At 36.2% G+C, this 27,629-nt stretch overlaps 4 protein-coding genes across 5 annotated transcripts in view; 1 reads left to right on the plus strand and 3 right to left on the minus strand.

Moving 5' to 3' along the window:
* Positions 1–16,375, minus strand: part of LOC113680133 (ATP-dependent DNA/RNA helicase DHX36) — an 18,890-nt gene extending 2,515 nt beyond the window's left edge. The window contains exons 1-28 of one of the 2 annotated variants that reach the window (XR_016181562.1): positions 16,183–16,375; positions 14,373–14,479; positions 13,891–14,086; positions 13,239–13,405; positions 12,986–13,024; positions 12,818–12,892; positions 11,616–11,711; positions 11,129–11,208; positions 10,948–11,022; positions 10,322–10,423; positions 10,049–10,113; positions 9,624–9,705; positions 8,533–8,724; positions 7,996–8,098; positions 7,392–7,479; positions 7,171–7,226; positions 6,569–6,633; positions 6,005–6,059; positions 5,596–5,684; positions 4,991–5,108; positions 4,316–4,414; positions 4,029–4,202; positions 3,557–3,643; positions 3,200–3,277; positions 2,562–2,661; positions 2,262–2,357; positions 2,009–2,132; positions 189–341 (exon numbers count right to left, since the gene is read on the minus strand). Coding sequence is in view for 1 of the 2 variants with exons in the window: in XM_027197126.2 (XP_027052927.2) it covers positions 189–341; positions 2,009–2,132; positions 2,262–2,346; positions 2,562–2,661; positions 3,200–3,277; positions 3,557–3,643; positions 4,029–4,202; positions 4,316–4,414; positions 4,991–5,108; positions 5,596–5,684; positions 6,005–6,059; positions 6,569–6,633; positions 7,171–7,226; positions 7,392–7,479; positions 7,996–8,098; positions 8,533–8,724; positions 9,624–9,705; positions 10,049–10,113; positions 10,322–10,423; positions 10,948–11,022; positions 11,129–11,208; positions 11,616–11,711; positions 12,818–12,892; positions 12,986–13,024; positions 13,239–13,405; positions 13,891–14,086; positions 14,373–14,479; positions 16,183–16,279 (2,847 nt within the window). In the remaining variant the exon portion in view is untranslated. The remainder of the gene's footprint in view (positions 1–188; positions 342–2,008; positions 2,133–2,261; positions 2,358–2,561; positions 2,662–3,199; positions 3,278–3,556; positions 3,644–4,028; positions 4,203–4,315; positions 4,415–4,990; positions 5,109–5,595; positions 5,685–6,004; positions 6,060–6,568; positions 6,634–7,170; positions 7,227–7,391; positions 7,480–7,995; positions 8,099–8,532; positions 8,725–9,623; positions 9,706–10,048; positions 10,114–10,321; positions 10,424–10,947; positions 11,023–11,128; positions 11,209–11,615; positions 11,712–12,817; positions 12,893–12,985; positions 13,025–13,238; positions 13,406–13,890; positions 14,087–14,372; positions 14,480–16,182) is intronic. The other variant, XM_027197126.2, reaches the window with a different exon arrangement.
* Positions 16,376–16,410: 35 nt separating this feature from the next.
* On the plus strand, positions 16,411–18,205 carry LOC113680139 (Rieske domain-containing protein). The gene is made up of 3 exons (XM_027197134.2): positions 16,411–16,765; positions 17,401–17,435; positions 17,849–18,205. The coding sequence occupies exons 1-3, from the start codon at positions 16,555–16,557 to the stop codon at positions 18,101–18,103; spliced, it is 501 nt and encodes a 166-aa protein (XP_027052935.2). The 5' UTR covers positions 16,411–16,554; the 3' UTR covers positions 18,104–18,205.
* A 198-nt stretch (positions 18,206–18,403) lies between these two features.
* Positions 18,404–22,344, minus strand: LOC113680138 (GPN-loop GTPase 3). Its single transcript, XM_089189138.1, has 8 exons — positions 22,177–22,344; positions 21,842–21,950; positions 21,202–21,289; positions 20,901–20,980; positions 20,325–20,565; positions 19,750–19,843; positions 19,136–19,264; positions 18,404–18,807 (listed from the first exon to the last, which is right to left on the minus strand). The coding sequence occupies exons 1-8, from the start codon at positions 22,219–22,221 to the stop codon at positions 18,760–18,762; spliced, it is 834 nt and encodes a 277-aa protein (XP_089045264.1). The 5' UTR covers positions 22,222–22,344; the 3' UTR covers positions 18,404–18,759.
* Positions 22,345–22,965: 621 nt separating this feature from the next.
* Positions 22,966–26,984, minus strand: LOC113680140 (ubiquitin-conjugating enzyme E2 L3). Its single transcript, XM_027197135.2, has 5 exons — positions 26,898–26,984; positions 26,380–26,475; positions 25,640–25,717; positions 25,053–25,161; positions 22,966–24,553 (listed from the first exon to the last, which is right to left on the minus strand). The coding sequence occupies exons 1-5, from the start codon at positions 26,922–26,924 to the stop codon at positions 24,399–24,401; spliced, it is 465 nt and encodes a 154-aa protein (XP_027052936.1). The 5' UTR covers positions 26,925–26,984; the 3' UTR covers positions 22,966–24,398.
* Between the last annotated feature and the right edge of the window lie 645 nt (positions 26,985–27,629).

Raw genomic sequence — 27,629 nt, forward strand, 5'->3', positions numbered from 1 at the left:
TTTGGTTTTAAATCTGAATTTTCATTTTTTTTCAGATATTTCCCTTTGTTCTCACAGACCCTTGTGATCACTTTAGTTTAGTTTAACGACAAGCAATCGAAAAGCGATGCATACTCAGGATTTCATTACATAGGAGCACATCACCAAGTGGTAAGAAAACGAATCACTTTAGGAAAAATAAAACTAACCTTGACTAAATTTGCAATTCTGTTTGGAGACTTGAATTTGATGAAATCGTCGATTGCGACTGTTTCGTAGCCCTCTTCTACAAACACAGAAATCTCGCCGCCAAAGAAGAGAAGGGGGAAGGGTGCTATCATAGTGCTGTCGTACAGGAATAGCTAGAGATGAACAAAATTGCACCGATTAAACAAAACGTACATCGAGAATCCTGACCGTGCATGAGATACTAAGGTAGGAATAAAATGAAATAAAATCCGGAGTGCGCGAGATACTGGCGTAGCAATCGAATGAAAGACAATCCTTACAGAGCGCGACATACTGAGGTAGCAATCCAATGCAGGTGAATCCTAGGAGTGCGCGAAAAACAAACGCAACAAGCAAATGAACTAGAATCCTAAGAGCGGGCAGTAAACTAAAGTAATAGGCAAAGAAATGAGAATTCTGGTGGTGCGCAAGATACTAACGAAATATTGAATGGAAGAGAATCCTATAAATGCGCGAGATACTAACGAAACATTGAATGGAAGAGAATCCTATAAATGCGCAAGATACTAACGAAACATTGAATGGAAGAGAATCCTATAAATGCGCGAGATACTAACACAAAAATAAATTGAGTTAGAATCATGTAGTTTGGCGAGATATTAATGTAACAATCAAATGAATTAGAATCTTGAGAGTTGCACGAGAATCAATGAGCACGATATACTACTTGAACGCAACAATCAAATGAAAGAGAATCTTAAGAGTGCGCGCGATACTAACGTAACAATTGAATGAAAAATAATTTTGAGAGTGTGCGAGATACTAACGTAACAATAGAAAAGAAGAGAAGAATTAGAATGCGCGAGACGCTAATGTAACAATAAAATAAAAGAGAATCTTGAGAGAGCGCGCGATACTAACGTAACAATCGAAGGAAAGATAATTTTAAGAGCGCGTGAGATACTAACGTAGCAATTCAAAAGAAGAGAATCACAGGAGCGCGCGAGACACTTACATAATCAAATAAAAGAGAATCTTGAAAGAGCGCGCGATACTAGCGTAATAATCGAAAGAAAGAGATCTTGAAAGTGCACGAGATTCTTACGTAGTAATCATATAAATTACGATCTTGAGGGTGTGCGAGAAATAAGCGCAACAATCAAAAGAATGGCAATTGTGAGAGTGCACGAGATGCTTACGTAACAATCGAACGAAAATCTTGAGAGTGCACGAGATGATAACGTAACATTTGAAAGAAAGAGAAATCTTAAGAGTGCGCGAGAGTATAGAGTAAAAATCGAAGCAATGAAAATTGTGACTGCGCGAGATGCTAATGTAACAATTAAAGAGAATCTTGAGAGTGCGTGAGATGCTTACGTAAGAATGAAGTAAAAAAAATCTTGAGAGTAAATGAGAGACTAAAGTAGCAATCGAATGAAAGAAAATCCAGACAGTGCGCGAAATATTAACGTAACAATCATAGGAAAGAGAATCGTGTAACAATCAAAATGAAAAAGTAAACGATTAGAAAAGTTATAAGTGCGCGTGTATAATTGACCTCTTGTTGGAATTTGAGAGAAACACTATGTGCGCGAGATACCAAAGTAACAATCAATTAAAACGAGAATCAGTGCGCGATTTAGGGATGGAACGACTGTGAAAAAGTACTTGTATTCTTTACGTGTGGCGGAAAGTAGGATAAACTAACCCAATCACGCGACTCAATACCGTACAAAGACTTTGCCTTCTAACTAGCCATCTTCTTCCTTTACAACAGTCAGTTGAAAAAAACTTTCTATGGTGAAAAAAGGGCAAAATACTAAGGCCTCCTTTTACTTACCGAGGTAGACTTCATCTTTTCGTGATAAATCAGCCAGTTATCTTCATAAACTCTGACCTCAGCGTTCACTGATTTCGGATGTAAATACACAGTACCATCTTGATGAGTTCGCAGCTTTGGAGGCCTGAGACATAATATGAACTTTTCACTCTTTCATTCCACAAAAACTTATGCGCACTTCTTTTTTGCCTTTCAATGAAACGTGAAAACAAAGACAGCGAAGATGAAAGTATTTACAAAAAAGGGTCTTTACCTTGAAAATCTAGGATGGTGGTTAATGCTGGCAACATTTGGATATAAACCGGCGCAAAGTATGGCTTTAACCAGTTTTAAATTGTCTGCAAAAGAACTGGCAATTTTGTTAGTAACAGACTGGAATTAGAAATGGAAAATCGAGTGTTACTTGGATAAATCTTGACACGGGAAACATTTCGATGCAGCAGTTTAATTTTCATTCAAGACCAGCCGTAAGATTCGCTCCGACGAAGATAGTTGGCTTGAAATTCCCTCAAAACATGTTCAGTGTCACGGTAAGAAGAAAGACAATGCTCACCTGAATTGTAATTAGCGGAAGAAGCTTTCGGGTTGGATGACTCCAGGAAACCAATGTCATAAAGTAATCCAGAGAACTGTTGTTTCATATCTTTTATCATCTGAAACACGGTTCACGAAATAGAAAGGTAAGTAACATAACTGTCATTGGAAAAATCAAGAATTGTATAGAGAATCGGATACAATTAATGAATAAAAGTTCACATTAACACCAGCGCTCCGTTTTTGGGTTGAGTGTTGATTCCTACCCCTTGACAGCGAAAAATTAAATTGTTATTACAGAACTAACATCAATAATTTTTCGAAGATTAAACAGAAAGCAAAATGATTTGCCAAAACAAGACAAGATAGTTCAGAGCACTTGAATTTCGTACGCCCACAACCGAAGTTATCACAACAGCCAATCAGAAAACGGACAACTATCACTGGGAATCACTGAGACCTGGAGGTACAAAAAAGGTAAACTGTTTGAAACGAGGGAAAACGTTAGTAACTAGATACCACCGATTTTAATGTTGCATTTGACCAACTAGGAGGTTGGCGTGGGTTTCTACAATAATCACAAAGCGAAGAGATAAATGAAACCAAATTCATCTCGGATTACTTCACTCTACTATCTTTAAAAATAGATTTACTCACCCTCATCGTGTTCACCGATAGGAAGTTCCTCCAACAGTAATCTCGCTCAATCCCTTTACGGACAGACGTCTCCCAGCCCTTAAATAAACGAACACTACAATAAATTTAAAATGCAAACTCTAGTTGCTCTGAGTGGAAGATTCGCGGTAAAACCGTTCTCCTCATAATATACTGTTGATTACATGGCCTCTAATTTGCGGTCTGGTATAATCTTGTTTCCTCTTGGGTTTCATTGCCTCTTCTCTCTTTTTCAATCCAACGAAACTAATGTAATGTTGCTTCCTTCAAAATGAAGGTCGTTTTGAAAAGCGCAAAAAATGACTCTACCTGTGTTTGAAGGTACCTGTAAACATTTACCTGAAAGGCCTTCAACAGGGCGAGATGGTCACTACGAGTATCACCAGCAAACCTCAAGCGGGCTTGCTCGGCTTCTTTTTGTTTTCCCTGAAAATACATTAAAAAAGTACTTACAAGGCTACGACAGAAGTTGAAAATTGAAGTCAGAGTCCTGTCATAAGCAGAGGCCACAGAAAAATTCCTGAGTCGTCGAAGAGTATTCCAGCCCCAGATCTTCGATTTTTTATGCAATGCTCTATCAACTGAGCTTCTGAGAACTCTTTAGTAAGCCAGGCAAAGTATTAGACAGGAATAACAATGTCTAAAGCGCTCTGGCGATGTTATAACAAAGATGGAAAACTTTTCTTCCGTTCGTCGAGGAATAAGAATGTTACAAAAGGACCATTTAGCTTGAAAAATGACAATGATAATAAATAAATAAAAATACTCAAAGGCCCCGAAAACAGTTAATGAATTAGATGAGTGTTCCTACCAAAGGAAACACAAAAGGATCCTTAAATCCTAAAACAGATGCCACAGTTAGAACTGGATCCAAACACGAGAATATTGCACCAAATAAAATGATCTTGCCCACTCTAGGATTTACTGGTAAAGCGGCCAAATGATGACCAAGGGGAGTTAAGTCTTCATTTGCGTCCAGCGCTTTCTATAAGAGAACAAAACAAAACAAAACAACTGTTAAATGAAAATTTGTTTCACTTGATTAAAAGGAATCGAGACAGACGGTTTGTAAAACTTCTTCGGACATAAAAGACTCACAAGTTGTTGAAGACTCTCTAAAGCATTGATGACTGCTTGTTCCTCTGGAGGTTGCAATGCTTTAGACAGAAAAGATCGGATCATACCCAGTTTAAGAATCTACCAAAAAGAAATGAAATACTTCAATTTTTAATTTTAAAAGTCAACCCGTGCAAAAAGACATAGCAATGGTACTAAAGACCCTATCAGAAGCAGTCGCGCATTGCACTCCGAGCCATAGCAAGTTCGTTGTATTGTGTTCTTGGGTATTCTCACATTGTCTCACTCGGCGTTTTCCTTATTTTAAGCAAAACAGGTCAAAGAAATTTTAAAACCAATAGAGTCATCTCCTGTTAAATTTTCAATATTCTATTTTTAGGCGGTCGTTAGAGGTACTAAAGGCGGCAAATTTTACCGATTACCGCCTGAAAAGGAGAACACTGACGCACTCCTCTCACGAGTATAAATGGGTACAAATAAACTGTCCGGGAAACCTGATGAAACGCTGGAGCGGGGGTTAACCTGTTATTGCCTAGCATCACATCCAAAGGGAGAAGCAACAAGCCTATCTTACAAACACCAGGATAAGCTTCAGAAGGATGAACCACCAGACTCGCACTCAGACTTAACGTTATCTGTCCACTAAAATAGTACAAAATGATACTTCACACACTCTAGAATAAAGAGCAACTGTACCTTAATCTGCAGGCACAATTCCTCAAGAGGTGTCCGAAGCATCTCTGGCAGCTGATAGTCGTCAAGGGACTGGGCACGAAGTTGTGTGAACAAATGAAAGCAGTATCCAGGCTGTACTCTGTTGACATACATCAGTCAGGGAACTTATTTATATATGGTATAATTTGGTCGGTTTTTCTCATTTTTATGAAAAGAATGCCTTTCTAAAAAAACTCTGACAGAACGCAACAACAAATACACGTTTAAAGCTTTGTTTCAACTATAAAATTAAAATTTCTGTAACACCGAAAGCAAACGTTGTATAAATTGACTATACCTTGTTTGTATTTTTTCCGAACATTAACATTTGGTCTGTGTTTAAAGACCTATTTCTAAACATTTACATACAACAATAAGAATATATGGAAAAAAATATTGGACCTCGAAAAAAAAAAGGGTGTCATTTTAAACCCCTTCCTCTTAATAACAGCCGTGTCTCTACAGCAGCCATTTTCCGCTGTTCCCAACATGGCCATTGCTGGGAGGATCCTTTTGAGGTCGCTACTTTGGAAGTTCTTTACTACGGGAATTTTGAAGAATTTTTTTCAGGTTAATAATGTTAATACCTTCCAGCTCGACCGCGTCTTTGTCTCGAAGAAGCTTTACTGATCCATACAGGCTGTAAACAGGCAATATTGTGGTACACATCATATGTCTGACGAAATAGAAATAAAAACTCCTATCAGTTGTAAAAATGCATAAATCAGTGCGCTTATTGTGGCCACAGTCATAACTGTCACATTTTCTGTTAGTTCGGCTCACTCCCGCCTCGATCGAGACAAATGAGTGGTAAGTTAAGCAAAGTAACCTCGCCGATCCTATATACTACAAGTTTTCTTGATATTTGGACAAAGAAAAAATCCCAACACCCGAAGAGGAATCAAAACTACAGGTTTGGTTGCTCCACCACTGAGCTACCGAATAATAAACCATCAGTCACTTACAGTTTCTAAACACAACAGCTACGTACATTACCTTTTCTTTCACCTTGCCAGCATCCACAACAAACACCACATCATCAATAGTGATACTACAAATGGAACAATAGCCAAGGTGAAAATCATTCCACTAAAATCCATACGTTCTAATTTTAATTTGATGGTTAGAGACGAACAAAAGTTCAAAGACTGAAAAAACAAAAACAATTAAGACCAGAACAAGATTGACATAAATCATTATGGGGGCGCATCCATGAATTTGGCGGGGGGGGGGGTGGGTGGGTGGGTGGAAGGGGGGGACCAAGGGAGGCCCAAAACTACTTGTCGACCGACCTACTCATGCCTCCACCCCTCCCCCTTCCCTGAAAAAAAAGTCAGCCAGTTAAGTAGCAATACGCCATCTTGTTGCTGCAGGAATTTTGGTGTTAGATACGTTATAAAAAAACTACACCGTTATGGTCAGGGTAAGGGCCCTAACCCCCAAACCTTTCCCCTGGATCCGCCATTGTATCCCAACCAGCATTAAGGAGACACGCGATGGTACCCCTCGACCATGATACGAAAGCAGCTGTGATACTGCCAACCAAGTTCTTGTTAATACCTTGTTTCAGCAATGTTAGTAGCAATTACGATCTTCCTGACACCTTCAGGTGGGCGGTCAAATACCTAATGAAAGGAACACTAACAGATCAGTGATGGAGCAAAGAGGGAAACCAGGGTTTACCTCTAAAATAACCTAATCAGGGCGTCCACCGGAGCACCTCTTGACTGAGCATCGTAATATGGAAACCAAACTAGGCACCTTATTACACCAAGTGGCCGATCAGAAAATGAGGAAATATCACATGGAGCCAGTGAAAAGTCAACGAAAGACACAGAAAACAGCTTAAGGCGCGGGAAACGCGAGTTACAGGTCATAATTAGTTTTAAATCTATATCTGATAGGTTTAGAGGACCGTGGAAGTTTTCCCAACCATTCACTGAACGCAAATCAAGACTTAAACATGCCAAAAAAATCCTAATCCACCGCGGCATTCAATCACCGTAAAACCTTCTGGCTAACATTTACAAAACATAACTTCTCCCAACTGATCCTATACACTGTCAAGAAGAGGCACGACTAGGAAGTGAGCAAGGCTGCCTGATCTTGAGCCTATTGCTTCAAGCAAATAAGGGCAAGTCAGTTCTTATCATTTGTCTTACCTCTCGTTGGTTTGTTGACGACATCATAGAATGTAAAGGAATGATACGGAATTTATCTGCAAATGATCAAGAAAAAAGATTTATAGACATAAATGAGCGTTACTATGCACAAACAAGAAAAACCTAGTTCTCTTACAAAATGAAAACCAGTAACATCAAACGCCGATCAGAACAAAGAAAATAGACTTAAACGAACTATTGTAAGTGAATCTCTACTTTACCTGAATTAAAAAGCGTCTGAGTTTTTAACTTGTCGTGAAGTTTACTAATATCATCCCAGCCAGGTAGAAAAACGAGTATTGCTCCTTCCTAAAAACAGAAATAATCAAATTCATTTGACTTACATTGTTATTTAAACTTGTTGCCAAAAACTAAACTAGTTAATTGACACTGAAGTTCAATATAAGTCTTTGTTGGAGGACTGAGTAATGTCAGAGTATTTTGAGTAATTGTTTGCTCACACACAGGAAAAAACTCAAGTGAGAGTAGAAAAACAAAAGGGAACCATGATGACATAGAATGGTGAATATTTGAACGGATCACGTATAACGAACTTAAAAACTTGCGTCACTATTTTTCCCGTGTTTTTCCGGCTTACGGTCTACAATGGCCAAGCTTGCTTGTTCATTTCTGAATGTGTTCTGTACGCATGCGTTGAAAAAGGAAAAATCACTTGGACAGGTCGTAAAACTCTGTAGGCGACGTTGTTGTAAAAACTATTCAGCTCCAACCTCAGCGACTTTTCGGGCGCAACAACACTTGAAAAAGTAGTTTATTTAGTTCATTTGGTTGAACTCGCTGAGTCTATTATCCTTTGAACATTACCTCCATTCGAAGTGAGATGTGAGTTATCAGTCGGACAAGAAGTTCCAAATCGATTCTTTCCAAATCCATATTTCGAAGAGTTGTAATTGTTTTAGAAGAAAATCTGTAGCGAAACCAATAATTTACAATCACCTTCCTTGTCAAAGTAATTTAACTGGATGATTTCCACTGTTATTAGGAACAAATAAGCACTGGTAAAATTTTCGACACCAAAAAGAAACTTACAAAGGTTCCTCTAACCAAAAGTTGTTAACGATGGGGAAGTGCACTTTTAAAGTTGTTTTGAGTTTCAAAAATAATTATTATCTAATTGCTGATATTGTGTCCAATGATCCATCAAATATTTTGCCCAGATGCGATTGGTCAAAACCCATCATGTGACCGAATATTCCCCACCTTAAAGGAGGGAGGGGTGGGGGGGCAAAAAAGGAATTCGAGGTGATATTATTCAAGAATTGAAAGTATTGTTTCAGGAGAATTATTACGGGAAACCCTACAAAAAAAAACCTTAAAACGCACAGAAAACTTAGCAATTACCTTCCTGTTAGGGAATTGAGATATTGCTGCCACTCCATCTGTTTTTCATCCTCCTGACTGTCAGTCAGCCATGCATTGGTTTTCTCTAACCGTCTGTCTTTTGCCTCACTTTTACCCCTCCTGTATTTTTTCCATTTTGGTTCTGATCTGTTTCCTCTACCAGAAACACCAGCTTTTTCTGTAATTTCATATCTGTGAATACACCAACACCCATGATCTGATTAGCAATTCTTCCATCTTGCTTCTAAGCTTAATATGCTTTATAATTAGTTCAGAGAACATGGCACTGTATTAAGGTTTGTCTCATAACCTCTTTGCTGGATAATAAACTGAGATTGTCAAGATAAATTAATCACACCAAGGAGTAAGGCAGTTGCAAAGTCATGCAGTCTAACATGAAGTTGTTTTAACCCTTTAACTCCCATAAGTGACCAAGATAGAATTTCTCCTCTCAATATCAATACAATATCAATCAGACAACTGATGAGAATGACGAGAAATATTAATTAGGGGATTATTAGTTGATCCAACACCAAATTCTCCAAACTAACATCACAAGAACTATATGGCAGACAGTAAGGAGAACCATTAATGAGATCTTGGGGGTTAAAGGGTTAAGTAGACTAAAGCTCTTGCAACATGTGCACATAAAGCTGATATTTGGCAAATCTTCTATCAGTAAAAAAATGGATCTAAAATGCACAGAAATCTAATAAATCACTTTATTACATCATTGGCCATGGCTAAAACATTTGATAGTGTAGTCCAATTGTTGAGGTTAGTTTAGTCCTGAGAAGGACTATTGCCTGTTTTGGTGACTGATATTTTGACAACCTGAGCAGAAGTCATCATCACAGTCAAGAGATAAAACATGATATGATGCACATGCATGCAGAATTTATTAATAAACTTATATTTGGCCTGCCAAGTCACCAAAAGATCTCATATCACTCTGATTCCTTACAGTATGCTTAAGCTGACCATTTTCTAAACTAACCTTCCTAATTATGGTAGTGTGTTCAAAGACTAACCTTGCAGGACTTTAATGAAATAAAGAAAAAAATGTTCTTTCTTATACCAATAATCCTCACCTGGTTTTTTCAATTATTTCCTCAAGATAAACCTCCTGAACAGGATAGGTGAATCCAGGAATATGAGCCGTTTTGCAATTATCTTGAAGTGGAACAAAATAGAATTAGTACCTTGCATGGAAATGAAAACCTTACTTACGGCTGTTTCCAGTCAATTTTTTCCCCTTCAGATGACAAATAACAATGTGTGTTTTGATTTACTGCCATCTTAGAATATGAATGTCTCCATAAATTTCATATGTACCAACCATTCTTCCATTTGCCTTCTGGTAAAGTCAGTGGTTCACAGCTCATTTTGTAAGAGCATCCCATTGGCAAAGTCACACTTGAAGTCCCAAATATTTGCCTCAACAATCCTTTTCTTCATTTCACTCTTTCTTCAATCACAATAATTAAGACTGAATTTACTCTACTGAGCTTCTCACCAAAATAAGCAGAGAACATCTCTGAATTCAAAGTTGCACTCATGAGGATCAATTTTAAATCTGGCCTATGTGAAATAAAAAAAAATAAATAAGAAATTTAATTGTAGGAGGAGAAGCCTTAACAGGAATATGAAACATCAAAAAGATCAAGGATAAGATACAAAGTAAACAATAATCAATCAAAATCAAGAACAAGTCAAAATATGTTTTAGCAGCAGAGCCACTACAATGAGTTGACAACTACAATTGCCAAAACTTAAATCCTAACATTACCTTTTTGGTAAAAGATCTTTTACAATAATGATCAGGAAATCTGATAAAATATCCCTTTCATGAATCTCATCAAGAATGATGTGACTGCAACCAAGAAGCAATCTACAAAGGAACAATAAAAAGTAATGAATGAGCTTGTTTTTAATTTATGGTTAGTATAAACTGCAAAAACCTTATGTTGGGCAATGTGGAGATTGACCCTGCACTGAGTCTGGTACAACAATGCCGCAGGTAATCACTCTCTTCTATATCTGCTACATTGAATGCAGCATTCAATGATGTCACTCACCAACAACTACAACTCCCTGTTAATAACATGATTTCTCTTGCAATTTGGTGTTAATAAGCACAAATAAGAGCCCCTCGGGCAAGTGCAAGTTGTAGTCTTTGAAAAATTCAGAAGTGCTTATTACACCAAATTGTAAGAGAAATTATGTTATTACTTGTTAATAATGTACATGGAAAAACATCACAGAAAGTCAAGACAGACAATTTGCGTGCTCTTTGTCATTTGCACTTGTGTTACAACTTTGCTCTTGTGTTACAGGAGAATGCACTCCTTTTCAGCCAATCAGAAGTGCATAATTTTTTCATGTACATTGTTACAATAATCATTTCTGACTCACGGATCAGACACTAGCCATCTAAGCAGCACTCCTGTTGTACAATAGAGGATAGAACCTTGCTCTCGTGGAAGCTTGCTGGAAAAAAAAAAAAAAAGGGGGAAATGAGTTTATCATTTGGTGATTTTGTCCTAAAACTGCCAGCAGACAACAGACATTGTAATATTGTTGAACACCTCATTACCTTTCCAATCTTATCTGGTAACCAACACTTCCATTTTCACCACAATTTTCATCCCTTTCTGATGCAACTCTTTCTGCCACCTTGCATAGGATAAATAAAAACAATTCATCGTGGATCAGATTTAATGATCACTAAATAATAATTATACATCACTAATGGTTAAAGTTAGATAATAAGTAATACCCTCCATACATTAATATTAAGCTAAGTCAACCTTAAGTCTGCATGGCTTCCTCTTATTGGGAAGGAAAAATTAATATTTTGACAAAGCAAGGATGGCTCAGCAGGAAGAGTTGTTTGCTTATCTTTCCTCCAACTTGGCTGGACTTGATTTCTTAAATGTAAGCATCACATGTGGATGGAGGTTGTTGATGGATTTAGTTGCTCCAAAGGATTCTCTTCAGTTTTTCTTCACCCATGTCATGACGGAGCAATAACTTTTAAATACTCAGAAAAAAAAGTTACTTTGATTAAAATCATGGCTTACAGAGATAGCACTTATTCTCCTGGGCTGAGTACAAATAACTCGGCATTTTGACCCATGACCTTGTCCAATAGCATCATCCAAGATGAACTGGGCAACCTAAACAAGAATCACATGAAATTAGGTCACCGCAGGATGGCTATTTAATAATGTTAACCTAAAATTTTATCAGTTAACAATGTATTGGTCCAATAAACAATCTCTTTAATTTCTTTGTTTAAGGTTACTGTCAACAAAATTTGGTCAAAATTTCAAAATTCTTTTTTTTTTTTGCTCTTTAGTTAGAAAGTAGTTAAGTTTAATTTGCTGGAAAAAAAATCTTAAAAAGATTACGAGGAACAACTGAAAGTATATTTTGGGGTTATGAGACTTGCCAGGGGGTTCAATATTATGTTTCATGGGTTGGTGACATGCTACATTGATGTGCTTAGGATGCCAAAGCTGTGAATTTTTGGGAGGCTAAAAAATTATTTCTTTCATAACAACCTGGAGTATGACAACAACCAAACTATTTTTGATTGTCCAACTTCAAAACAGATTTTCTCAGGAACCAATGGGAATGTTGAATAAGCCTCACAGGCTTCACTAGCCTATTGTATGCTGAGTGATACTGTCCAGTTTGTTTCTTGGTTTGCGGTAAAGTGGAGGCTGGTAATTCAGTAAAGCAAACACTGACAGTTTCAATGTGTTTAAGGGCTCGCAAGTGCCTACTAAACAAAAACTGTGGACAATTTTGTTATTTTCATAATCCATACTTAATCCATAAGCTTTACAGTATATAGTTTTTTATGGTTCCTTTAAAAGTAGCACGCATGGGACAATTTCTCCAGAAGGCATTCCATTTTGTTGACAGTACCCTTAATGCTAAAGTATTGGCCTTGTTGTACTACAAGACACTCCTGACAGTCAGGATCCACAGTCTGGAAAGAAACTAGGACATTCTTTTGAAAGACAATTTAGCTGGCATTAGAAATTCTTCCTAACTCATCAGCCAAGACCCACTTGTGATAAAAGTATCAAAAATGAAAGTGATATTGAGTTTCGATATACAAGTGCAGACAAAAATATTGCAGCAGCTGAAGTCCACTGAGGGATTGAATCTCTGAAACCACTGAACTATGGCTTGTGGTTTTTCAGTTTTGATAAATCAGTGGGAACACCCACTGTAAAATTTTAGTTGATTTATTAAAAAAACACTGTGATACCTGGGTTGTTTTTCCACATCCAGTCTCTCCACTGATAACAATAACTTGCTCTGAGTTTATAAGTTGAAGTAATTCCTGAAATTAAGGACATTTCAAATTTTTATCATTGACATAATAATTCTAATTTGTGATTAGAGAAATTTTTGTAGAGTAATGAAATGCACCCACCTCTTTCTGCTTGTAAGCTGGCAAACTTTTACGAAATTCCTATAAGAAATAAAAATAAAAAAAAAGAAATATCAAGAGCAACATCAGACTTGTTATCAAAAAGTCTCAAATCTTAAACAAAGATTTTTTAAGTCATCTTCTGTACTAAAAGTTTTCCATCAATTTTACCTTTAAATGATATCACAATGCTGATTAGTACAAGGTAATTTGGTCTATAGGAGGTTTTGATTGTAATGATGATATCAATACAGACCTGCATGGCCTTATAGCTTGCACTTTCTGACAAGAACCTTCTTTGTTGTTCTTCTTTCAACTGATGATCTAACGTGGAATCTTGCTGCAAATTCCTGCCCATATTAAAATGTTGCTTGAAAGCTTCTGGACTCTTTTTCTTGTTCTCACCAGACATGCTCACCTGGTCTGGATAGAATATTTCAAAGTTCACTCAAATAAGTGCTTCTAAAACTTTGAATATAATGTAGGATCTTTCATGTCATTGAGAACAAATACTGAGAAAAATATTAAAAACATATCACATATCTGCATGTAAGAAATTTCATAAGGTGATCAAATTGTTCCTTATATTGTTTTGGGGCCAATACTTTGTCAATCAAAACTACAATTAAAGAGCAAAAGATAGTTTATGTAATTGAAAATAATGTACAGTATCAATCTATTTATGATCAAAATGCCAGATCCATAACAGTTTCTTTTATTTATAATCTGACAATTAGTCTAACAGAAATGCATATGCTAATAGCACTCTGCACAGGCATGCAAAAACAAATGTTTCATGTAGAAAACATTGCAAGACTTAAACCAGGATTTGAAAACCAAAGAACTCCTTCATTACACACATCTGAATGAGCAAGATTCCACTGTAGCCATTTTATATATCTGCAAACCTTCATTCCTGCGATCAGACTCATCATGCAGATGTTGTTCACAGTACTGCTCTCCTTTAGGACCATCATACCAATCTGTCCCAGCTGATGCTCCTTCCTCTGCTCTGTCATCATTGGTTCTTTCACTTTGTCTGATTTCTCCAAGCAGCTGACTTATTCTCATTTCATGTTGACTGTCCATTGTAACAAATGCACGCTGAATAACAAAAAAACATGATGATAAACATATGTTTTGCTAAGAATAAATATTATAATGAGGAGATGGAAAAATCCACATATAAATTGGTTGAATCAAAGGACTATAGCACTACCAAACAGACAGAGTAAGACAAATACAGTCTGTCAGACAGACCAAACTACTGATTGACTGATCAAAAGGTCAGTCCAGACAAAAAGGTAGGACTGACAGAAAGACACACTCACTCTATGGGCACATAAAACCAAGAGAGAAATATGCTTAGATTCAAATCCCAAGATTAAACCTGTTTAAGTTCCCTGTTTTTTCCTTTATCTCTGTGCCACAAGCCAATCTGTTTTCCTGTCAAACCAGAAGGGTGATGTCCACCTCTACCCCTTTTACCACGGCCACCTGAAAATTCAAATTTATCAGTAACAACAATTCCTTCAAATGATTTGCATGGTATAAAAATCCCAAAAACATGTTGACTTGAAAAGAAAAAAAAACACCACTTACTAGGAGGTGTTCAGTATAGATTACAGGTATATCTAAGATCTTCCATAAGAGTTCTGCAAAAATCCATGGAGCATGCTTATGGAAAATCTGAGTTTCTAAAGATGATAACTTGTAATGATACATCTAAGATATATCTTCCTATTAATTTAAAACCCATTATCCTCTGGCATTGTTGTTTTAACAAGGCTTTCTTGACTGGTAAACAGCGGGGATATGATGCCATTACAAAACAGTGAGAGAGTCTGTTTTGTTTTTTTTGCTTTTAATACGGTTATATGTTTGTTGTAATAATGTTGTTAATTCTACATTATCATATTGAAAAAACAATGAACAAAACATTGACCTCCAGACCATGGACCATCCCAATGGAATACCCAAAAGGACTGCCCTAAAATGGACTACACATACAAAATCCTACTGTGAATGAGTTCTATTGAAAGCAATACTATTTATACACTTACTTTGGATGCCCCTCCTTTATTTTCTATAGTCAATGCCATAGATTTCTCAAATACAAACCGCTTTTTGAGTTATAGGTAACCGTAACTGGAGATATCAGTCTCAAAAATTGGGGTAAATTTTTTCCTGTTCAAGGCAGCCTTAGGTTATCTTCAAACATTACAATCATATGTTGTTTAAACCAGTCATTTGCCAAATTTGTTTCAGTAAATGTTAAAAAGAAAAGAAGATCTTTTTATACATTACAAGTGAGTTTGAGAAATCTTCCTGATAGGATTAATTTGCAGACCAAGAAGGTTTAACAGTTAATAGCTGCAACTTCTTTTAAAATATCCATTACATGGTTATGACCATATATCTATTTAACACCTCATGTCAAATTTTATACTAGTATCCAAATTGACCACTTATGTCAAAAATTGGACATTAGTGTCTTAAATCTGACACTAGTGTCCAAAATCAAACATAAAATAGGACATTAGTGTCTAAAATCAGACAATAGTGTCAAAAATTAGACACTAGTGTCCAAAATTATACAGACACCACTGTCTAAAATTGGACACTACTTCATAAAATCAGACACTGGTGTCTAGAATCAGACACTTGTGTCTAAATTTGTACATTATTGTCTAAAGTTGGACACCAGTGTCTAAAATCAGACACAGTGTCTAAAATCAGACACAGTGTCTAAAATCAGACACAGTGTCTAAAATCAGACACAGTGTCTTAAATCAGACACTGGCATCTAAAACCGGACACTAGAGTCTAGACAGAATTGGTCCATTTTGGTGTATCCCATTAGGTAGTCCATCGGGATACTTCATAGACTGGGGGTCAATGTTTTGTTCATACCCCACATTAATGTCATAAATATGAGGAAACAGTGACTCTATTTGCTCGAACAGTCTACTGCATGTGTGTGTTGTTAGTATGAACGTGGCTAGTGCTGCTACGTCTGCGCGTCACTATCATAATGCTGTGTCGTAGGATTATTTTATTACACCTGCATGATCATGCTACAAATATAATGCCACAATGGTCCTCTTCTGTTCATTTGTTGAGATAAAACCCCTAAAACCTGTTCTAGTGCCTCTGCGACTTTCAGCTGACTTGTCAGCTGTTTGAACCTTCAGACCTACCTCCCTTGTGCATTTTTGAGTCAACTTCAGTTATTACAAGCCTGGCCAATTGGTTTCTTGGTAAATGAAGTCTTGCTGTCTTCAGTAAAAGCCTCATGGAGGCCTGTAAAGCGTTACTTAAAGTGACTTTGCGGCTTCCTTTTACGCCGTCTCTTCCGCCATCTTTGATCACTGCTCACCCCAGTCCCTTTTCAGGACTTTCAAATTGTGCATATAGCCTGGAAATTAAGGAAGGTGGAAAGTAAAGTGTGTAAAACTACATGAAACGTCCTCATAAACATAACCAGATTTAAAGTAGTTTCGTAACAATTTTCCGGCGTAACATGAAGTAGATTTGAAGAAATTTTTTATCACATTTTTTAATCTTTATGTATGGTAATATTATCAAATATGACAGATCTACCACCTGAGACAACTAATAGTGAGTCTGAAGCAGTTTCAAGTCAGCCCAATTCACCTGTTTTTGTTGGCAACAAACACGAGTTTGTGGAAAAACAGAAGGTAAAATGCAATGTGAATGGGCGAGACATTGTTGTGTTTTACCACAACCAACGCTTCTATGCGATGGATCAACATTGTTACCGTAAGTATTAATGCATGCGCAGTACTTAATGCATATGGCTTACATGATACCAGGGCAAAAAGATGGATTTTTTTTGGCCAATGATCAGTGGGCTATCCATTTTCACATTCTTGGTAATCATTTTTAATTCGTCGTTTCATGGAATTTAATTTCAACCACCAATTTCATGGACTTGATGAAATCATTTCAATTGCTCTTTGAATTCAACAATTCCCATTAACTTGGCACTTGCATAGTTTCATGTAAGTGGTAACATATAGAAATAAGCAGAAAAGAAGACAGAAAGATCGCCGAATGAAGAAAAGTTACCCCCTAATCCCCTAATTAGTTACCCCTAATTGGAATAGGTTTGTCGAATAGAGTTCTTCTCAACAAAGGAGGGAAATATTTCTGCACTTGGATATTTTTGCTGAAAGGGTGAAGAGTGAAGAGTTGGAGATTCTGATCTTTACCTTCAGAGGAAATCAGGAATAAGTAGGAATTCCTCACAAAATTTGATAGTAAACTTTCCAACAGGGTATCCTTACATGAGCTGCAAAACTGCCAGCTATATGGACTGGTTCTGACCAGCCCTTCACATTGATTCTTCTTCATACTGAGTTGTTAAAATTTATAACTGGTACTATTTGTTCAAGATGCTGGTGGCCCTTTGGACAAGGGAGACATTGAGGTGAGGTTATTGAATTTGCCCGCTGTTATTTGGAAAACATTTTGAAACTACTTAATTTATTATCATATGTTTCCTTAAGAAAAATTGATCTTAAATTGATAGGCTTGGTTCTAAATGAGATGGAAGATCAATTTTAAGGCAATCAAGTGTCTTTTCTATGCCATTGGCAAGCACTCTATTTTACAACTAATCAGAAATGGCACTTTCCATTGCCCAGTTGTGTAAAAACTCAAGCTTAGAGTTGCCATCATTTGCTACAAACTTTACACCCCAGAAAGCATAAATCGTAACTAAATAAACTAACTCAGATAAATCCTTAACTGGAAAGATAGAGGCTCATTTCATTACTGGTACAAAGCAAAAATGTTAACTCTTGTTTTAAAAAAAAAAATCATTCTTTTTATGCAATTTAGGACATTGGAGGCAGATGGTGCATCATTTGTCCATATCACAAACAAAAGATAACACTTGAGACAGGAGAAGGACTTCATTACTCAATTGATCCCTACAATTTGAAGAAGCCACCTGAGTTGTGCTCCAAGGAAGTGGTACAAAGAGTGCATCATGTTCAAGTTATTGGAAACAAACTTTATGTTACCCTCTCAGATTCAAAAGAATACCTGCCATCTGATTATTTTTATTCAAAAAGAGTTGTAAAAAGTAACTGAATGACAGTGTTACATTAAATAATATACTATGTACACAATATAAATGTCAAAACACAGGAATGCTCTTCAAAATAAAAATATTCACACTTTTAAGAGTGCTAGTAGGTTGCAGTGAATGTAATTGAAAAATTTAACTCATACTTCTCGAAAACATTGAATTGTACAAAATAATCTTTTTTTATTCCATCACTCTTCTCAGTAGCCCTCATCAAATATTTTTGTACAAGAGCTAGCAAAAGCAAGAACAGTGCCTCCCTGATAAATTTCTGTAGAAAAACAAATTAAGAGAGAAACAAAGGCTTCATTTGCTTTCTTTATTTTATTTGTCTTTTCTCTTCCTTGCATAAGTTACCATTACACACAGGTCTTTGTGAACTTTGTTCTAACCAGCATACAAAGCAATCTAGTGAACAACTGAACATATCATGTAACACCAAGCTTGTGAAGATCATATTTAATGTGCAGTGCACCTTTGCAGGATTCCACCCAACCTCTGCCTTAAATTTCTCCAGAGTACAGTCAGACTGTTCTTTTTCCACAGAACTTCAATGAAACTCTCACTAAATTTGATTGCAACTTCAGTCACAAACAGCCTGTTAGGCAATTGATGCACTATTGTTGCTCACATTATGCAGTGTTTCCAGGTAAATTTCAGGTCAGCTGTCATCATTTGCACCAATAGCATCATCATCTTGCTCATCATCCTGCAACATTTCATTGAAAAAGTAGCAATTTCCAAAGAAAAACCTTAAGTAACAATAAATAATTTTTTTTCTTGACTTCATACCCCTAAAGTAAAACTTGCATGTGCTGCAATTTTCTTCAAATTTTCCCCTTTTGGGCTTATCCTGGGGGGGTTTCAATTAAAAAGATATATGGTTGGTCACCCACGCTTATGAGAGGCAGAGGCAACTTACGAGTATATGTTTACAGCAGAAACAACAACCATTCATGGTGAGATAAATTAAAATTGGAGGGTTTGCTAAGATGGTGATACATAAATTCTACATGAAAGTACAAATTTTTATTGACCTTCATTTCACGAACATCCAAATCTTCCCCATACTGTATTGCATTATCAATCTGAATAAGCACATTCATGATAGAATCTTCGTCACAGAGGTTTAGAGGCACAAATGACACCATACTGTAATCATCAATCTGAAAATTTACAAACAAAAAGTTAAGATCATTTCTGGATCTGCATAGCCAACTTCTCTGTCTCTCTGACTTGGCTATATTTTAAACCATTGCTGTTTGCCAAATTTTCCACAACTCCAAAAAATGTAGGCAACCTTTGTTGAAGACATTGTTTCAATTTTATTCAGCATGTTTCAAAGAATAAAGTTTTTGAGTGTGAGACAAAGAAAAAATTCCAAGTCTCCACAAGGAATTGAACATCAGACCTTCTGATTTGGCAATCCCATGCTCTACCACTGAGCCACAAGGTAATTGTGACTATGGTAGTGAGGCTTATTACTGTTTATTCCTCTACTATAAAGACTGAGAAAGGCTTGTAAGATAATCCATTTCTTAATCATGATCAAATTGTTTCAAACTGTTGAAGAGAGTTCTGGATCTTCTAATGCCGGAAAATAAACTCAGTGTGAGTGATAACATTACGTTCAACATCTCTGTACTCTTACCAGTTGTGCCAGTGCTTTATTAAGCTTCTTAAACCTCTTGTTTGAGCTTGATTCAAGGTCTCCTACAAGGTCTTGTGGATCTGGGTCCAAAAATCTGACAAAAAAAAAAAACATTTTGTGTTATGATCAGTTTAAATTATGATCTGAGCCAAGGAATAATTTTAAGCAGAGCCTTCAGCTCCCACAGTTCTTTACAATCTGTTGAACATGAACTGGAGTCTCTCAGACAATATTTAGATTCTCAAAATTGGTGTGGAATTGTATGACTCCTTATCCCTTCCAGAGCTACAGCCATATAACTTGTCAGCTGTATTGGACATTTTTAGTCATGCACTGAGCAGCCTCGTAAATTTATTGGCACAAAATAAACTTTTTACAAATGAAAAGATTTCATGTAATGACAATCAATATACATTGTACAACCCACAATTAAGGAAATCAATAACAGGTAAGTTTGACCTCTAGGTTTTTGAGCTGTGCAGATATTCTCATTTCATGTGTGATTAAATTATAATTTAAATACAATTTTTTTTTTTTAAACAAAATATTATTTTCCAAAGAATCCATCAACTCACCTATCAACTTGTTTCATTTGCTTCTTGCTGAGCAAATCCATCTTACTCATAACATTAATGTGAGGAATCTCCAATTGAATCATTGCTGACAGTGCAGTAAGAATTCCAGCAAAGAACTTGCTACAATCCACCAGAAACTGAGAATCAATCAGGAAAACCCCACACACTCTGAAATCCCATTGGTTTAATGTCTGGACCAATTGTCTCATCACAGGCATGTGAGTGTAAAGTTCTATTTGGCCTGTAGTATAAAAGTTTAAGGTTATTGTCAATGAACAAATTGTATTCTTAGACTTTAAAGCCACCTGTCTTTTCATGTCTAACTTAAATTGCTTATTTTGATAAGCTTATATCAAAAATAATTATGAGATATCTAGGAGAGGTGGGGTTCTCGTCAATCTTGTGCTCTGATTCACTTTACAAAGTTGGCAAAACAGGCCTTTCTTGTCCACTAGCAAATGTAAACTTTGTTCTGATAAAAAAATGAACTGAAGCTGCCTTATGTGCTCTGTAATTTCTGGGCAACATTTTCCTTACAAGAACAAATTTTCTTTTACAAGCAGGCACTATGCACACCTGGACAATCAAACAGGACATAATCATCATCAACATCTCCCAGTTTTTCTTCTAACCAATCAAAATTCTGTACCAAGTACCTAGATGGAGGAAAAAAATAGAGAATCACATGGTTCACAATTACTATGTTTGTGCCTCTGAAAAATTTGCTGGCACTAAGACATAATACTCTTAAATTTTGAGAATCCTCTTTGAGTTTCTGGGAATAATTGTTAATCAAAAACAGGTAAATAAAGGGCTAACTATACATTTGCTAGGATCAAAAGTATACATAAATCCCAAAATTGCAATCATTCCTTACTCCATACAGAAAACAAGTCCTCCATTTGGCCCAAGTCGCAAATCATCAGCTTCCATGACATCCTCTAACTCAACTAGCTCCCGTACATCTGTAAAACACAAACATAAACTGCACCTTAAAAACAAAGAGTCAAGAATAGTTTGATACTTTTCAGCTCTTTCTTTACAACTTTAAACTTCAATTAAACTTTACACTGCAAAAACATAAATTGTCCTGCCCAAAAACACATCTGCAAAGTAACCATGGCAAAAGCTTGAACTCAAACCCTCTAATAAAGTATCCAAGTCACTAAACATTTGCCTACTATACCTCCTAATTATCAGAGATTTCACACACTGACATATAAAACCAGCTTTTTCAGTTAAAATGATCCTCTGGATAAATAAGTGCTATCCAAGTAATACTACATCCAGCCTTTTAAAAGCCTGTGACTTGTATTTTGTTTGATCGGAGCAGCTTCAAACTACAGGAAAACATTTAAAGGCATCAGCCCAAAATTTATCTGGCCCTGCATTCTCTCAAAAGTCTTTAGTGGAAAATATTATTCTGGAAACTATTTAGCTGTTTCTATTTGAAAGAAAGTCTTATGATTATTAATATAAGATTAGCATCGCTGTTTGATATTGTATGGTTTTATTACCTGCAAGAACAGGATAGTCAAAGTGCTCAGCAGCAGGATCAAGATTGACCACATGAACTGTACGTTGTACGTTTTCACAATGTTGGAGTATTGCAGAACAGTAAGTGGACTACAAAGCAAAAAAAGATACATAAATAAAGCTAAGTCACCAATCATCAGCCAGTCCGCTTTCCTCTAAATCCTGAGTTGCACTTGTAAGTTTGAAAAAGCTGAGTTTCGACATTCATCTCAATTGTTGTTATTGTCTTTATCACTTGGTATTTTTCAGTTACTGGAGCACAAGACTGATCGAACCCTTCCAATTTTCTTTGTTGTGCAAAATCGTAAATGCCTACCTTTCCGCTTCCAGCGGGTCCCATGACAAGCTGTGCATATCTCATGTTTTACAACATAAAATTATCTGAGCTGCTCCATATGCAAGATAAACATCAAGTCAAGAAGTCTCCCAAACTACGTTCCTCCATGTTGTAAACTTCCACATGTTCTCAGTATGTACTTCGTGTACACCAACGATAGTGTCTGTGTAATTTGAGATCTTCTTTCCGGTCATAAGACAACCTCAATTTCCTTTTGGTAGAGAATCGAATAAAAAGCAACGAGGGATTTGTTTACCCTCTCTTGATAAAAAGATGTTCTTTGAAAATTTTGCAAAATTTTGCCATTGCTGCTATTTCTCTGCAACTCCTTCACATGTAACTCAAACCTGCCCTCACCTTTGATGATCATACCATCATTTTAAGTATTCCAAAGATGGAAATATGATTTACACCATTTATATTTGTTATTTACGTAAGTTGTTATCGATGAAACCGTGGTTTTCCTTCTTGACTGACTACTTATTACTTTATACCACCTAGTAGATCAGAGTGTGTAGCCAAGAAAAATCACCACCACAAAAACTATGCAATGAGTTGATAACATTTGTGAGATTGATTAAAATCCAAATATCCACATCTACTCCAGACGTACAGATGATTTATTTCATCAAAATCAGGATAATTAATTGTGCTTCAGTTAAACTTTAATTCTACAATATATATTACGGTTGAAATAATTTTTTTGTTACCAAGTCAGAAAATTTTAAATCCAACTTGTAGTAGATAGTGAATAGCAAAACACAAAGCTTATCAACAAAACTGGGTCAATCTTTAATTCAAAAATCGAAAACACTTAAGGCTACATGAGAGTTTGAGTGTCTGAGTGACAGTGCAATATACAAACAACTTGAACATATCACACACTGGCTACCATCTCTAAACAGAAAACTCAGCTAATGGCAGTGCTGTGTACAATCATACTTAGATATGTTTAATCTCCCATCAATCACAACACAAAAACCTTAGCCATTTACATCTCTAGGCTAGCTCTGAAAGTCAACTGTTTCTCTCTCATGAATTTGATAAAAAAAACCCATATCGAGATGACTAAGGAGAGTTAAGGGTTACGTCAAAGTCCTTGATACAAAAGATTGTGGCTTTTAGGAGGAAGAACAAGTCACCAATGAAGAACATTTTGATCCTTAACCCTGAGAGTGACAAGCATCTAATTTCTTCCCACATTATAACCCCTATATCACACAGTAAGGTCATGAGAATAAAGGAAATGATCACCAATTAAATATTCTCTTGATTGATAAACAAATTCTCTTTGTCAGCACCTTAGGAAATGTATAGAAAACAGTATGGAGAATATGCATACTGACGTTAGAGTGTAAAGGGTTAAGGTCTGATCACATGAACACTCCATTGAAACGTGGCACCTTCTGGTACACTAAAATTTGCCACAGCCATCATAGTTATAGAACCATGTGACTCAACTTTCTTGGTACAATCACTTTGTCTAAATTGCAAACCAAACCTCAAAGTTAAAACTCTCTCTACGGCAATGAAGGACCAGAGAGGCGATATATTCCTTGTACACTTTACACAGAGGAGACAAAGCAAACCACTATATAACTCTAAGTACCAAGAAAGAGTGTTCTTGAAATTTGATTTCTGTGTGGGGTTTTACCCCTCTTACCCATATATAGGCAAATGTTGACAGCAATGTCAAGTTTGATTTCAGACAGCTTTGGTTTTCCTTTACATCCACTGCATAATCCCTTTGATATTAAGGAAAGCACCAATCAAAATATTTTTTGCACTTGAGAATCTATCAAAAGGTAACTAAAAAGAGAACCAACAACTTACATTAGTTTCTTTCACTTGAAATTTCTGGAGAAGAAAACATTGTATACAGCAGTGACAAGAAATCACCTAATTCCCTCATAGATCATACATGCAAAATTATCCATGGATGGGAAATATCAGTTTGCACCTAATCCAGAAAAGATATGAATATTTTTTCAAATGAGAGCCAGAGATATTACCAGTGAATACATTTGGTTGATAAGAGATAAAAGTTAGCCAGCAGACTATTACAAACATAAAAGACAACTACTAATATCTGTTACTACAGAAAAGCATCTTTAGCAATGGATATACAAATTACAATGCCAAAAGCTAGATTTTGACATCATTGTCTCTAGAATTAACAGTCAAGTATTTATAACAAGGGGTCACTCTGAGGGTCTCTTTTCAGCATATTTCTTGGTATAATCTTCAGCATTCTTCATGAACTTTTTCTTATCCTTCGTATACTCCTCTGCTAGATCTCCACGGAGAGGATGCTCTGGTTCAGGTGAGTGAACAAGTGCCACAAGAGCTTGAATAACTGGAAAAAGAAATTGACAGAGTATATATTACATAGCCAAGGTTTCAACCCTTTCAGTCCCAAATGCCATTAACATGTAAATTTGTCTTGCCAGTTTATTAAATCATCCAGAAATCAGACAATTAGACTAGACAAACTCATCACTTATTATGTTGATACATATACAAAACCAATTTCTTGTCACTGATTCACATCCAAACGCATAAAGCAGAGGAAGAATTCAAACTCAGATCGTGGAGATAAAAAGGATAAATAGGCAGGCACATAAGTGTGTGCAACTTGCACACCCTATAATGTTCATAATCACTGATTTCTGGCCCCAAAATTTGGCACAAGATTATCACCACAAATTGAGAATTCTTACAATTCACTGACTTGTTTGTTAGTACTAATTTTCATCACAAGGTAGTTCCAAGTTGTACAAGCTGCAGTTTAAAAAATGGTTGTTTGCCTATAAATAAAGAAAACTGTCTAAATTTTACATCCACCCTGTACAAACCTTGATCTGTCTTTGTTGCTGGCTTCCAGTTTTCTGGGCTGATGATTGGCAAACATACTTGACCTTTTTCATCAATGTTGGGATGATAAATCTTTGTCTTAAATGTAATCTGAAAAAAGGGTAAATTGTAAGTAGGAATTAACCCCCAATAGAAATACTACAAACAGTTTTTTTTGCATAAAATTCATTCTTTTCAGCTGCTTCTAATATTCAGTAAAATTATAGGCAGAACCAAGAAAAATATTATCAAAGTGGCAACCTTCTTGCCAAATTAACATGCCAAAAGTTTTTCTACTTATCCAGACAATCAAAAGAATAGTAGGGTAGAACACTAAATGAAAATAGACCAATCCATCACTTCAAAGAGTTTCTCTGACAGGTTTTAAGAACCCATTTAAATTCCCGCATAGAAAGAGATGCTGAGAGACATCATTGAAGATCATTGGTTCAGACATCTTGAACTGAAGTCCAGTCAATCAACCATTAGGGTGCACTAACTACCATACATATAAAACTGACCAATAAGATGTATTGCATCGTTTTTCATCCATTATTTTCACTTTAGCAATCTATTAATATTTTCTCACCTTTGGAGGCTTAAAAGGATATTCTGCAGGAAAATTAATCTCAATCCTAAAAGCTCCCTTGTTGTAGGGTGGCTGATCCTGTAAAGGAACAGCAGGAGCTTTATATATATATCAATGTGTAAATTATCTACAATATTTGTTGATATCTTTTGGAGAATTTGGTTCATTGCTGAGTAGCTTTTGAAATCAAATCCTTGGCAACAGATTTTAATCAACAAGAGAAATATGTGAGAAAACTAACCAGATTGGTGTATGTACATAACAAAGTATATTCAAGTCATTTAATCAAGTGAAATCATATAACAAAAGAAAATCTATATCCCCATAGACTTTACAAAGTTTTCTGCGATATTGCCAACAAAGGAGGGGAAATTCTGGAAAAGAGAACTTATATCACTATTCAAAATACCTCATAATAATTCCAAGTTGTAATTAAAGCTCATAAAAGGCACCGTTCGCATAATCCTACACCCATAAATTAAATAATAGATGTAACAGAGTTTACCTGAATAAAAATTTTTAACAAAAGTTAAGGAAAGAACGAGATTTTATATTATGCAGACGCAGCAACAAGTTTTAAGACTTATTTCAAAGGTAAGTTATCGCAAAATCTTCCATGAAAGGTGAAACCAGATTAATTTGTAGAACGATAACGGAAGTTAAATCGAAACAAAACCCTTCCGAGCCACATTATGTATAAATTAAAATAAAGCAAGTTTCAGAGAGATTAAGATACCTACCGGTATGATTAACCCTTGCCAGTATAGAATATTGCACTCGTCTACCGTGATATTACGAAATATTTTCTGACTAGAACCTCTGATTTCTGAGAGTTCCTGTAAAGCAGAGAACACCCCTGTCAATGCCGACATTTTGGCCAATTGCAAATTATTCTGTCTCAGTGATGTAATAAAAACAGCACCAAATGTATTCAGGTCAGTGAATTACATTCTCATCATTGCAAACTGGACAACTAATGCTTAACAAATACTTATTTAAAACCACGATTATCAAACCAAAAGCTAAACTGATCAAGACAGCTGGAGTTTAAAACGGAGACAAATGTCATAGGGATCCAAATCATTTTCATTCGACAAGACCGGAACAAGATTTCCGCAACATTTTGCTCAAATTTTTCGCAGGTTTCCATTTCTCTGTCCACTAATCTTTTACTGAAACATTACTTAACAAATCTATATCCAAATTGACAGAATTCACTGATATTATCAGAAGCATCCCACTTTTAAAGATAGCCTACCTTTCCCAATCTGCGTGTAGCCGCCATGCTCGAAGGAACTTCTCACAGGTTTAATAACCAGTCTATGCGCAGCCACTATTACCCACGATTCCATGCCGTAATGAAAGCAATTATTTTTCGGGTGGGGTTTTGGGCGCGGCCTCGTCCAAGCTACGTATAAGTTCTTTTTTAACTCGTGCAAACGATTTTTTATGGGGACTCCGATAAGCAAATGACTCACTCACTCTCTAAGATGTAGACCCTGTGCCAAATTCGTTCAAGCACGAAACCATATTGGAGCAATAACCGCGCATAAAAACGATAGAAAGGCTTTGTTTACAGTTAATACAGAGAATCGTTGCAATAGATATCACCTACTAATGGCTCCTGCACCTACCAAATGAACCAAAATTTATCGAGTTCAGGCACAAACCTAAGTCGTGTGAATCGCTCCGGTTGTTTATGATCTGATGTAAAACTGCGGAGTTGGATGGTTACGATAACTGTGGATGTTTCCGTGATTTTGCGGAGGCTTGGCTAGGCTTTTGAGATAAGATAAGAGCAACCTTGCATTGCTGCAAGACTAATAATTACAAGTTCACGACCATTTTTCATCCCAAATTGAGTACCTTACGCACCAGTCGGCCATAGGCATTCTTTAATTTTAATTACACCACTATTTTACTTTTCTTTTACCTCAATTAATACTTTTCACAAAAAATGGGGAAAATAAAGACGATCTAACTGACTCAT

This window comes from Pocillopora damicornis, chromosome 12, assembly GCF_964200805.1.
Source record: "Pocillopora damicornis chromosome 12, jaPocDami1.2, whole genome shotgun sequence".
Taxonomy (NCBI): domain Eukaryota; kingdom Metazoa; phylum Cnidaria; class Anthozoa; order Scleractinia; family Pocilloporidae; genus Pocillopora; species Pocillopora damicornis.